General features: G+C 61.2%; 1 protein-coding gene across 1 annotated transcript in view; it reads left to right on the top strand.

Annotated features, from left to right (window-relative positions):
- Window positions 1-1962: 1962 nt before the first annotated feature.
- Window positions 1963-11463, top strand: part of CUNH16orf74 (chromosome unknown C16orf74 homolog) — a 29607-nt gene continuing 20106 nt past the window's right edge. Inside the window, exons 1-2 of the mRNA XM_045076579.1 lie at window positions 1963-2168; window positions 10075-10120. Of these exons, the coding sequence (XP_044932514.1) occupies window positions 10093-10120 (28 nt within the window). The 5' untranslated portion in view covers window positions 1963-2168; window positions 10075-10092. The remainder of the gene's footprint in view (window positions 2169-10074; window positions 10121-11463) is intronic.

The raw sequence follows: 11463 nt of genomic DNA, 5'->3' as shown, positions 1-11463 counted from the left end.
CAGTGGGCAGGTGGCAGTGTCCAGTTGTCGCAGCTTGGAGAGGGGAGGGGATACTAGTGGCCTCTAGTGGGCGAAGGCCAGGGAGGCTGTGGTAGCCTACAGTGCCCAGGACAGCCTCCACGACAACAAATGAGCCAGCCCCGGACAGCAAGCACAGACACTGAGAAATCCTGACCTTGAAACACAACCCCCACTGTTCTCAGGGGACCGAGGACACCTGGGGAAGGAAGCGAGTTAGACAGGATTCTTTCCATCCCTCCATTCATCCTCTCAACCCATAGAGTCGTCACCTGGCTGCCTCCCATTGGCAGTCCCCCCCCCTTCCCCGCCAGCTCCTGAGACGGCGGCTCCACCATCCTCCGCCATCCTCCGCCGGCTTGGGGCTGCCGAGCCCGCTGCCTCGGTGACCTCTGACATCCCTGTCCCCCAGGCTCCGGGAAGTGGACAAAATAAGTGTCTCCTCCTTGCAGGGCCGTCCTGAGCAGGTGGTGACATGGGGGTCCCGTGCCTAGGGGGCACTGTCAGTGACAGCCCTTTCGCCACGGTACCCGGGTGTCTAGCACAGAGTAGGTGCTCAAAAAGCATGTGCAGAAACAACAAATCCCCACTTGTCGTGGCGGAAGCGGAAGCCCAGAAACAGGCTGATCTCACAACCAGCACCGAGCATTCGTTCTGCCTGCTGAGGGCTTCTCTGCCTCCACAATGCCAGAACCAGAACCTGGGGGCTGTGCCTGCTGTCCCAGGGCCTTCCCCACCCCCTCTATCACCACCATTAGAGGAGCAACCCTGCCCCACAGCTCACAGCCAGGACACAAGACCCTGGGCAGTCCACCATCCCTCTGAGGGTGGGGAGTGGGGACCCTTGGAAGGAGCATCCTGTCCCTAACCCTGCCCCCTTTTGTCCTTCTTTTGGGAGGGAAGGGGGACATGACACATTTTCCACCTGTCACTCCTGACTTGATACAAAAGATTGCAACATTTTTAGGAATGACTCAGAGGGAGAGCGCACACATAGGGTGCTCACTCTATTTCCTGTAACTCAGTCCGCTCCTGCTTTGCCAAGGGAGCGCCACTGTCCTGCTCTGTGACTCAGTTTCCCCTTCCAAGCCTCCAGAATTACACACAGCACAGGGTGTGGAGACCTTGTGGGCATGAGGGGCTTCTCACAATGACACGAAGAACCCACGGTAGTGGGGGTTTTGTTCCTCCTAGTTAGCTGGGTATACCGTCAGAGACCCTCTCATCATGAAGCCTCCTAAGAAACCTGTTTGGGTAGAAGGTCTTCACACCCACCTGGAGAGGAACTGGAGAGTTACTCCTAACTGGACATCAGGAAAACCTGAAGCCGGGGCCATTGGCCAGGAGGTCCCTTCACACGCCCCTCTTGGTGCACCCGGGGTTGACCTCCAGAAGTGAAGCTGAGGGCCAGACCCTAACACCAAGGAGGCTGCCTTCGGATCACGAAGGCCATCTGAAACCTCGCCGCTCTCCGAAGACTGAGGGGTGGGGTGGGGGCATGTTGCTTACTTGTTCCCAGGGCCCCCCCATGGGCAGGGCTAGGGAGCTGCGGATGGCGGGATGGTGGGGCCTCCCACTTCTGGCCTCCCCTCCCCGCAGCCGAGCGATGGGGCCCTCTCACCATGGGAGAACCCCGGCGCCCCTTCCCACCCCACCAGGGCTGGGGTGCACGGCCTCAGGGAGCCTGGCAGGCAGCCCCGGGGAGGGGCCCGAACTTTCCCCGGGCCACACCCTCCACCTCCCGGCCAGGCCGGGCGAGAGGAAACTGAGGCGGGAGGCCGGAGGCGCGGGCGCCGGGCGCGCCCCTGGCACGGTCCCCGGGAGGCGGCGGGCGGGCCTGCTCCGCCCCCGCGCCCGGCCCGAGCAATCCCGCGCCCGCGGGCGGGGCGGGGCCGCTGGCAGCCCCGCCCCGAGGGGGCCGGGCGGGGGCGGCGGGAGGCGTGCGCGCGGCGGCGGCCCGGAGCGCCGGCCGGGGCGTAGCGGGGGGCCCCCGTGCACTGCCCGGCCCGGGCCATGACCCCCGCTGCTCTCTCTTGCAGGCTCGTCGCCCCGGCCCCCGGAGCCCGGCCGCCGCCGCCGCCGCCGCCGCCTGCGCCCGGGCGGGTCCCGTGCGCCCCGGGCGCGGCTCCGCAGTGAGCCCCCAGCCAGCGGTGAGTGCCCCGCGCCGCGCGCGCCCCGCCGCCCGGCCCGGCGCGGCCCGCCCACCCCCTCCAGAGGACGCCGCGCTCCCCGAGAGTCCGAGCCGGCGGCGTGCACGGCCCGCCGGTTCCGGCGGCGGGAAGGGCGCGCCCGGGGAGGCCAGGGCGTTCCGGGGGGCGGCGGGACACCCTCGCGGGCCCGGGCGTCCCCCCAACTTCTCGCGGACTTTTCCGCCGAGAGGCGGATTTGGGGAAAGTTGGGCCCAGAGCCCCGGCTGTGTGCGCCTTACCCGGCCGGTGGGGGTGTGTCCGCGCGTGGACGCCTCTGGCCCCCCACTCTCCGCCCGGCGCCCCGCGCTGTCACGAGCTCCTCGGGAACGGGCCAGACCGCCATTCCTGAGAGCTGGAAAGGAGCCGGGCCGGGGTGGGGGCAGGAGGCCTCGAGAGGAACCATTTCCCCTCTACGGAGGCTTTCAAACTATATTATTCATGAGCCGCCTCACTTAGGGGCCCCCTGGCCTCCCAGGGCATCAAAGCAGGTTTGCAACCGCAAAGGGCGACCAGTGTGAACGCACGCGCGACTTCTCCGGCCGGCTGAGCTCAGCGGAACCGGGGGAGGCTCTGGAGACCCGCGACCCGCCGGCCCGGCCGCGTGAGGGGCGGGGTCAAGGGCGGGCCGACTCGGCGCCTCTGTTGGGCAGCGGTGGAGCCGCGAGGCGAGTCAGTCCCCACCGCCTTCGCAGCCGGAGGGTCACGGAGGAAGGGCAGGTGGAGGCACTTCTGAGAGAGTGGAGCCTTTGTGGCACAACACCCCATCTTACAGATGGGGAAACTGAGTCTGCGAGAAGCTGAGCTAGACTGGCAGGCCCTGGGGTTTCCTGCCCCACCGTCGGGAATGCCCTTGCCTGTCCAGGCCACACCCACCTTGGGTTCTTTGTCCCACCCTGGGTACCGGTTCCGGATGGATGGATGGATGGATGGATGATTGGTTGGGAGGGAGGGCGGGAGGGTGGCCTGCGGTGTATTTATGGAAAGACTTAATCCCTTCGCAAGCCCCAAGGAGGCTGAAAGCTTCGCCACCTAATCTCCTCTCCCTGGAAGCCCTTCCCTTGCTTGTGGGGTGCCACTCAGTGGGCACTGAGCCGGAGTTTAGGTCACCTCGGAGGCCTGGAGCTGGGAACCTGCCCTCGGTGGCCGTGGGAATGGAGTGATGCTCTCTAAGGTATCCCCAGCACCTGCGGTCCCTATCACCTGCCTGGCCCCTTTTCATCCTCTGACCAAGGAGTGGTGGTGTCCCCATTTTACAGATGAGGACACAGAGGCTTGTAAAATTCATGGGGCGGGTAAGTGGCAAGGCCGGGCCTTGAACCCTGAGCCTGACAGTGAATTGCTCTGGAATATGGCAGGGGTCAGGCCAGGCCTCTGGGACCAGCAAGCGCAACACCTCCCCCCATTAAAGCTTTATGCATGTAGCATATACACATAGGACTATGTGCACATGAAGAGTGTACGCCAGATCCGGAACTAGGAAGTCCCCAGGAATGTCCTCCTGCCCCTCCCAGCGGCACTCTCCCTCAGGTGCCAGCGGTGGGCCCCACGTCTCCCACAGACGTGCCACATCCAGAAACCCTCAGGGGGTGAGCTGGCGGGCTCTCTCTGACGTGGGCTGGTCGTCTGTGGGTCCTATCGTCAAGGCTGCTGTGAAAAACAGCTGCATGTTTTGGGGGGCACCTGGCTGGCTCAGTCAGAAAAGCATGTGACTCTTGAGCTCAGGGTGGTGAGTTCGAGACCCACATTGGGTGTGGAGCCTACTTCAAAAAATTTTTCTTGAAGATTTTATTTATTTGAGAGAGAGAGAGAGATTGAGAATGAGCAGGGGGAGCAGCAGGGAGAGGGAGAAGCAGGTTCCCCGATGAGCAGGGAGCCTGATACGGGAACTCGATCCCGGGACCCCGGGATCGTGACCGAAGCTGAAGGCAAACGCTTAACTGACTGAGCCACGCAGGTGCCCCTAATTGCATACTTTTAAATTAACCCTGTGGTGAATTAATCGTTAACTTGACCTCTAAGAGCATACCCCATATTTTTAAATAAACATTAGTATGGACATAGAACACGAAAAGCTACACAAACTGTAAGCATGGAGCTTGGTTATTACGCAGAGGTTCAGAGCAGGCAGTGAGCAAGTATATTGCTCAGAGTTACAGGGTCAGTCACAGGGAGGCCAAGGCTGGACCTCAGGTGGCCCAGGCCCCTTCTCCAGGACCCAAAAATAGGTGGGGATCTCACGGGGCGCCTTGCCCCCCCGCCCCCATGCGCTGTGACTTCCTGTTGGTGAGCCGCGGTGGGGGAAGCAGCTGTCCCCGCCTCCCCTCCCCTCCCGAGGAGCTGAGGAGCTCGCAGCCTCCTGCAGGTCCGCGGGCTAAGGTCAGGGAGATGCTCGTGTTTGCACTCCGTGTACCCGGATGGGAGGCGTGTTCACACTTGTAGCATCTGTTCCCGGCACAGACCCTTTGGCTGGAATTGCAGGAATTCTAATCCTGTTACAAAAAGCAAGTGCCTTTTCTAAAGAAGGAAGAAAACCAAGATGTTCCGTGTGCCTGACTAGGAGCCCAGGGTGGCCAGCCCGTCCGAACCGTCTTCCCCTGAATGCAGTGAGGAAACAGGCGTGGAGAGCTGGCCCCCGTCCCCCGGCTGCGAGTGGCACCTGGTCCCATCCTCCCTCGGCCGGCCCGCCCACCTAGGCCAACTGTCACATTCCTCAGCTCTGATTCTTCACCCCGGCCCTCTGCTTGGGCTCAAGTGAGGTCTTTGTTCAGTTCAGTGACTCATGACCTCCAGGGGATCTTTCCGATTCCCTCTAGGACAGTACTCTGCAGAGACCGAGACCCGGCTTCCAGCTGGACCTGGCCTTGCACTCACGGTCCCTCTCTGGGCCTCTCTGTCCTCATCTGGGAAGCCCACGTGAGCACCCAGACCACTGCTGTGGAGAGCTGCCGGATTTGGCAAGTAAAATATAGGATATACCTGGCACGGGACGCTCACTTGAGGTCGCAAGTTCAAGCCCTACTTTGGGCGCGGAGATTACTTAAAAATAAAATATTTTTTTAAAGATTTTATTTATTTGACAGATCACAGGTAGGCAGAGAGGCAGACAGAGAGAGAGGGGGAAGCAGGCTCCCTGCTGAGCAGAGAGCCCGATGTGGGGCTCGATCCCAGGACCCCGAGATCACGATCAAGCTGAGGGGAGAGGTTTAACCCGCTGAACCACCCAGGTGCCCCAAAAATAAAATCTTAAAAAACAGACAAAACAGGAAACTGGACACCCAATTAAGTTTGAATTGTGAGTTCATGAAGGATTTGGGGTCTGAGTATGTCCCATGCAGAAACTGGCACTGGATATTTTATCTGGAGCCTTTTAACTCCGGCCCCCTCCAGCTCTAGATGCCTAGGACTGCCTCCAAGAGAGACGTGCCCTCACACTCCAGAGCCCAGCCTCTCTGGTCCACAAAAGTAGTGCCTGAAGGGAGTCAGCCTGCCCCACCCCGGGGTCAGCCTTCAAGAAGTTGGGTCTCCCCCCGTCCCTCGGTGGCTCTATGCCGTGGGCTCGGTACTTCGTGTGACTGTGTACTTAGTGCAGAGAATAGCTCGGCTTCCCTTTCTCTGCACGGCAAACGTGTGGGAGGCAAGCCGGGGCACTCCCACCGCTGTGGGCTGGTCATTCCTTCCCCAGTGCTCTGAAAACAGTCGCGGACAGCTCAGCTGAGTGTGTCCCTCCCCTGGAGATGCTCAGGCTTTTAGAGAAGGCGTGTGGTGTGCAAAGCAGCTGACGCGCGGCTCCCGCATCTCTCTCTGAGGCTCTGCGGGGAGGCAGACCCCGCGGCAGGAGGTGTGTGTCATTGCCCTGCCTGCCTCGGTAGGACCCCGCGGTGGCCCCTTGGCAGTAGGGGTGCAAGAAAGAACCTGTTCAACTTCAAGCTGTTGTGCAAATAATCAACAATCTGAGATTTCAAAGGGAACATGGAGGAAAGGGAGGTGTTTCACGCTCCTGCCCAAGTGTGAAAGACGGAATGTTTATACCTGAGCTAGCGGTTCCCTGGGCCTGGCGGCGCTTGCCCCTCTAGCCACGCGAAGGGGGTGGACCCTCCCCCGAGATCGCTTCCCTCCCATTGACTCTCTTTTTCCTCGTCGCAGAAACCTGTGCATTTGTACCAAACGCAGCCCCGGGTCGGGCTTCCTGGCCCCGGGGACCCCTCAGAGCTCTGTCCCCCCACCCCCATCTGTAAAATGGGGGGGGCAGCAGTGATGTCTCTCTCGGGACATTTTCAGGGTGGAGGGGAGTGATTTTTATAATAATCTTGGCCCAGGACCTGACCTCTTAAAATCCTCAGGGAGATGGATATCTATGGGCTCTCACGGCTGGGAGTGGGAGCGGCCTCACTCCCCCCAGTCAGGCCTCCATTCACCCAGCTGTAGAATCAGGCTTCGGCGACTCCCCTTCCGAAGGGCTCGCCCATTCACGGGGCTCTCCCCGCAGTCGCTGCCCGGGCTGGCCGCCTGCCAGCAGCCCCAGCAGCCCCAGCAGCCCCAGCAGCCCCAGCAGCGGGGCGGGGGTGGAGTGGATCACCTGTGGGAGTGTCTCCTCCTGACCCAGCAGCCCAGAGCCGGGGCCCATGATGCGGGACACCCCTAAGGCAGTGCCTTCACAGGAGTGCTTGGGGACAGGACCGTCCCCCAGGCAGGGTGCCTAATATTTGACAGGCGAGGACACACGGGAACCTGGGGGGCCGAACGTCAGCACCTCTGGCTCAGAGATGGCAGTGACTTGCCTGAGGTCACACAGCTCTTGGACCCTGGTTCTTCCTTATTCCTCCGGGCCACTCCCCGCCTGCTGCCTCTGTCCTGTCCTGTGGGGAGGGAGAGGCAGGGTCACGGCCTGTGTGCTGGGATGAGGAACGCCGGTTTGTGACATTTCTCCATCTGGGAATTTTAGGAAGCAGACACAGAGTCGCTGCACACCACATGACCCCTGGACGTGACCTGGCCTGACGCCGCGCAGCTTCTTGTCCCTGTGTCCCCTGAACCCAGGCTGCGGCCAGTGCTGCTTCCTCCTCCTCCTCTTGCTTCCTTGATCCGTCTTCATTTTCTTGGGGTCGGGCACAGAGGCTGCGGACCCCCGTTGCTGCTTGTGTCCGCTCTTCTTTCCTTGCGTGACTTCTCTTGAAGTAGTTTCAGGCTTCCAGAAAAGCCGCAGGAACACGGAGGAGCCCTCCGAGTCCTTTCCCAGAGATGAAGCCACATTTGCCTTAGGGTCTCTGCGTCTGCACACGCATATGCTGATTTAGCTGACCTGTCGGAGTCACGCTGCAGGCACAGTGGCCTCGAGCCCAGACGGCTGGGCGTGTGTGTCGCAGGAGCCACGAAGGCCTCTCACAAACGCAGGCCGATGACTGAGATCTGAGCCCTGAAAGGTGACCGCATCCGGTCACCTCATAGACAGTTGTCTTTCTTTTGACTATTTCAGTATTGGTCTTTTTTTTTTTTTTTTTAAGATTTTACTTATTTATTTGAGAGTGTGGATGAACTATCCTCCCTGTGCCTCTGTTTCCCCCTCTGTGGAGTGGGGATGGGGAACGTCCCAGCCTCTAGGGGCTGTTGTGAGCATTGACCGACCAGCCATCTCCGTCCCGGGCTGTGACGGGCACACAGTGAATGCTCAAGGACCGTTAGTCCTACCGGACTGGCCTTGGGCTCTCTTTTCCTCCAGCCTGGCCCTTCCTCTCCCCCTGAAGACACCCCCTCCTTGGTATCAAATCCCGCCCATGATTAGAATCCCTTGGGGAGCTTTTAAAAAATCCCAGTGCTAGGCCCACACCCTAGGCCCATTAGCCTAGAGTCTCTGGGGTGGGACCCAGGCGTCTGTATCTTTTTAAGGGCCCAGGCGAATTCACAGGGTCATAGGAGACAGTGCTCAGGGTCGCTGCAGTGGTCATGGACATCCCCTGGGTCCCGTTTTGAGATGAAGGTGCCGAGCCTGCAGGTGGGGCGGGGCCTGCAACCCTGGCGTCTCTCACAAGCTCCTGGTGGGCCCGTGCTCCGGTCCCAGGACCGCACTGCAAGGAGTATGCCCTGGAGAAAGGCCCCAGCTGGAAACCACTGCCCGTCTTCCCTCTGTGGCTGGTGTAAATAATAGCATCGGACACTTCTCGGACGGGAGCTCTGCGCCCTCCGGATGGTTCCGTCGTCCTGCTGCTGAGTGAGACTTCCAAGACCATCATCCCCATTTCATTTTATTTTTTTAAGATTTTTAAAAAATGTATTCATTTGACACAGAGAGAGAACACAAGCAGGGAGAGTGGGAGAGGGAGAAGCAGACCCCGCTGAGCAGGGAGCCCAGTGTGGGGCTCCAGTCCAGGACCCTGGGATCATGACCTAAGCCAAAGGCAGAGGCTTAATCATCTGAGCCACCCAGATCCCCCGGCATCATCCCCATTTTAAAGATGAGGCAAATGAAGCCTGGGTTGGTAGAACAGCCCATCCATGGTTACCCGGCTAAGCCAGGCTCTGGTCCAGCCAGGAGGGCACAGCTCCACAGCCTGAAGGCAAGTCAAGAGACACCGCACCACCATCTGCCCCTCTCCTGCCCTGTCTCTCCCCCCCACACACACTTATTTGTGCTCTCTGCCTTGTCCCCAGGCCCCCAGCCCATCTAAGAAATGCATCCGGGCCCCTGCCTTCCTACCTGTCCCACAGACCCAGCCTGGATAAAATGGAAGCCCTCACCCGGGGTTTCTCCAGGCCAGCCCCTCCTGGTCCCTCCAGCTCCCGAGCCTGCGTGCCTCCCAGACTCCTGCTTCTCCACACCCTCCCTGTCCCCCACCGCCCGCACCGCTCCCCCACCCCACACACCCCATCTTCCATCTTAAGGCCCAGAACGCGCTTCTCCAACCTCAACAGACACACGACTCCCGGGAGGCCTTGTTAGAATACCGACTGTGGCTCAAGGCTTCTGGGTGTGCCTGAGATGCGGCATTGCTAACAAGCTCCCGGGGGCCCGAGGCTGCTGGTCCAGCAGCACCGCCCGTGTAGTGAGTTCCTGGGGGAACCCCAGCATTTCCTAGCCACAGACGCCGGCCTCTGGGCGGGACAAGGAGAGCACAACGTGGGGCCTCGCTCACACACCCGTGGTGGAGATCCAAGGGGCTTCCCTCATGGCCACCCTCCTCGCCTCTCCCCCCAGGCAGCCTGGCATGGAGGCAGCCCCCTCCTCTTCCCCAGAAGGGTGTGCAGAGCCTCACAGGCCCCAGACCGGGGTTGGGGCAGCCCCAGGGTTGGAACCCCCGCTCTCTGAGCCTTGATTTCCCGTCTGTGAGTGAGTAGCACACCCCGGGGCTGGAGCACACAGGTGCCGAACACTGTCAGCCGCGTCCTGTTTTATCCATCGCTCCGAATGCTCAGGGGGAATCCCCTTGCTGGCCGACTGCGGGGACAGTTTAACTCCCATGGACTGAGGCCTTAGTGCTCTTAATCGGTTAGATGCCCACGTGCGTTTTAGATGAGGGGCGGCGCCCTGACAGCAGGTGAGCTCACCACGTCCTCCTGCTCCTGCTTCTGAAGCCAGCCACCACTGTTGGCCCCAAAAGAAAAGGCCAGGTCAGCCCCGACCACGCCTTCACCTCGACCGCACCCCACCCTCCAGATCTCCCGTCTATGCAGTTCTGAGGCGCCGGAAAGTTTTTTCCACCAGCACAGACTCATCTTTGAGCAAACTCAGCGCAGATGTCAGCACGCACCCTGACCTCACCAGGCTCTGGCGGCTTCTCTCCCCGCTATTTCCTGTTGTGTACCCGTGGGGCGGGGGCGGGGCGGGGGCCAGCTGCACATGGCCAAGACCAACAAGCCCCCTCTCTCTCCACAGGCCCACCGAGGCGCCGCCATGGGGCTCAAGCTGTCCTGCCTGAAAGGTAAGGGGAGAGCTTCCCCACCAGCATCTCTGGGCCTGGGAGAGGGGTGGCGGGGGGAGGCGTGAGGCTGGAGAGTAGGAGGATCCACCCTGGAGTGGGAGGGGGACCACTGCTTAAGGCAGCATCTGTATACAGCAGGTGCCTTATAAAGGCTTGCTCTGACTCTGAGCGCCCCTGCAGGCCTTCCCTGTCACTGACAGAGAAAGTCGCGGTGCCCCTGGGCCTTGGCTTGTCCCTCAGGGGGATTAATCCCAACCCTGGAGAGTAAGGGAGGAAGAGCCCCGACCCTGCAGGCCTGTTACCACTGACATAGCAGGTCCGGCCTGCTGGGGGCTGGGCAAGGCCAACAGGGAGAGGGTCTGGAAGGACACCAGGTCACTGTGGAATGTGGTAGGTGTTGGCAGAGGGACCCCAGACACCTGTCCTGTGTCCTAGACCCTCCTGGCCCGCGTCTAGATGACCCAGGGGCACTGCAGACCAACATGGCCCCTACAGAGACCTCTCCCCTTGATGCCCGTCATTCAGGGACACATGCTCCCTAGCTGGAAATCCGGGAGTCGTTCTGGTGGCCCCTCGCCCATGTGTGGCATGCCCGGCAGCGCTGACTCACCTCCTGGATGTTTCAAAGGTGCCCTGGCCCTGGCCCTTCGCTGCAGGAGGTCAGGGGCGCGGGAAGGTGCAGGCCAGAGTGAAGGACCACGTTGTGTCCCGCTGCTGGGATGGGTGAGCTCAGCAGAGGCCCCATGGGCCCAGCTTACGGATTATGCCCCACCCCCTTGGCCAGGGGGCAAGGCATCTTGATGGACAGTTCCTCCAAGACTACGCGGGAGTGCAGGGCAGCGGGCGTGCAGGGCAGCGGCTCCCCTGGAGAAAATCCGGGTGTGGAGGGCAAGGTGGGGATGAGATGCTGGAGAGCCCGAGGCAGCCCACGCCCCTCCAGGGCCTGGCCCCTCTGAGGCCGCAGGCTGAGCCCCTGAGGGAGTGGGGGGCATTTGTTGGGCCAGCATCTGTGGGGGTGGAGAGCCCGTAGTTGCCTCTGGATGGAGCCCCTGGTGCCCCAGGACCCTCAACCCTTGGACTTCGCGGCCGGGTCGTGCTGGGCACAGAGTAGGCATTTGATACAAGCTTTTGTTTTGGTTTTTAATCGTGTGAGATACGTGTCACGTAAAATGTGCTGTCTTTACCATTTTTAAGTGTACAGCCCCCAGACATTACGTGCGTTTATGGTATCGCGCAGAGGTCCCCAGCGACCACCTCCAGACCTTCTCCACTGTCCCCGTCCCACTCCCCCGCCCCCCCGCCCCCCGCCAGCCCCGCCTCCTCGTCCTACCTTCCTGTCTCTC

The sequence above is a fragment of the Mustela putorius genome, unplaced genomic scaffold (genome assembly GCF_011764305.1).
Source record: "Mustela putorius furo isolate JIRA1106 unplaced genomic scaffold, ASM1176430v1.1 tig00000174_pilon_pilon_pilon, whole genome shotgun sequence".
NCBI classification, from domain to species: domain Eukaryota; kingdom Metazoa; phylum Chordata; class Mammalia; order Carnivora; family Mustelidae; genus Mustela; species Mustela putorius.
The sequence above is the reverse complement of the archived record's forward strand: the minus strand, read 5'-3'. Positions and strand labels throughout refer to the sequence as shown.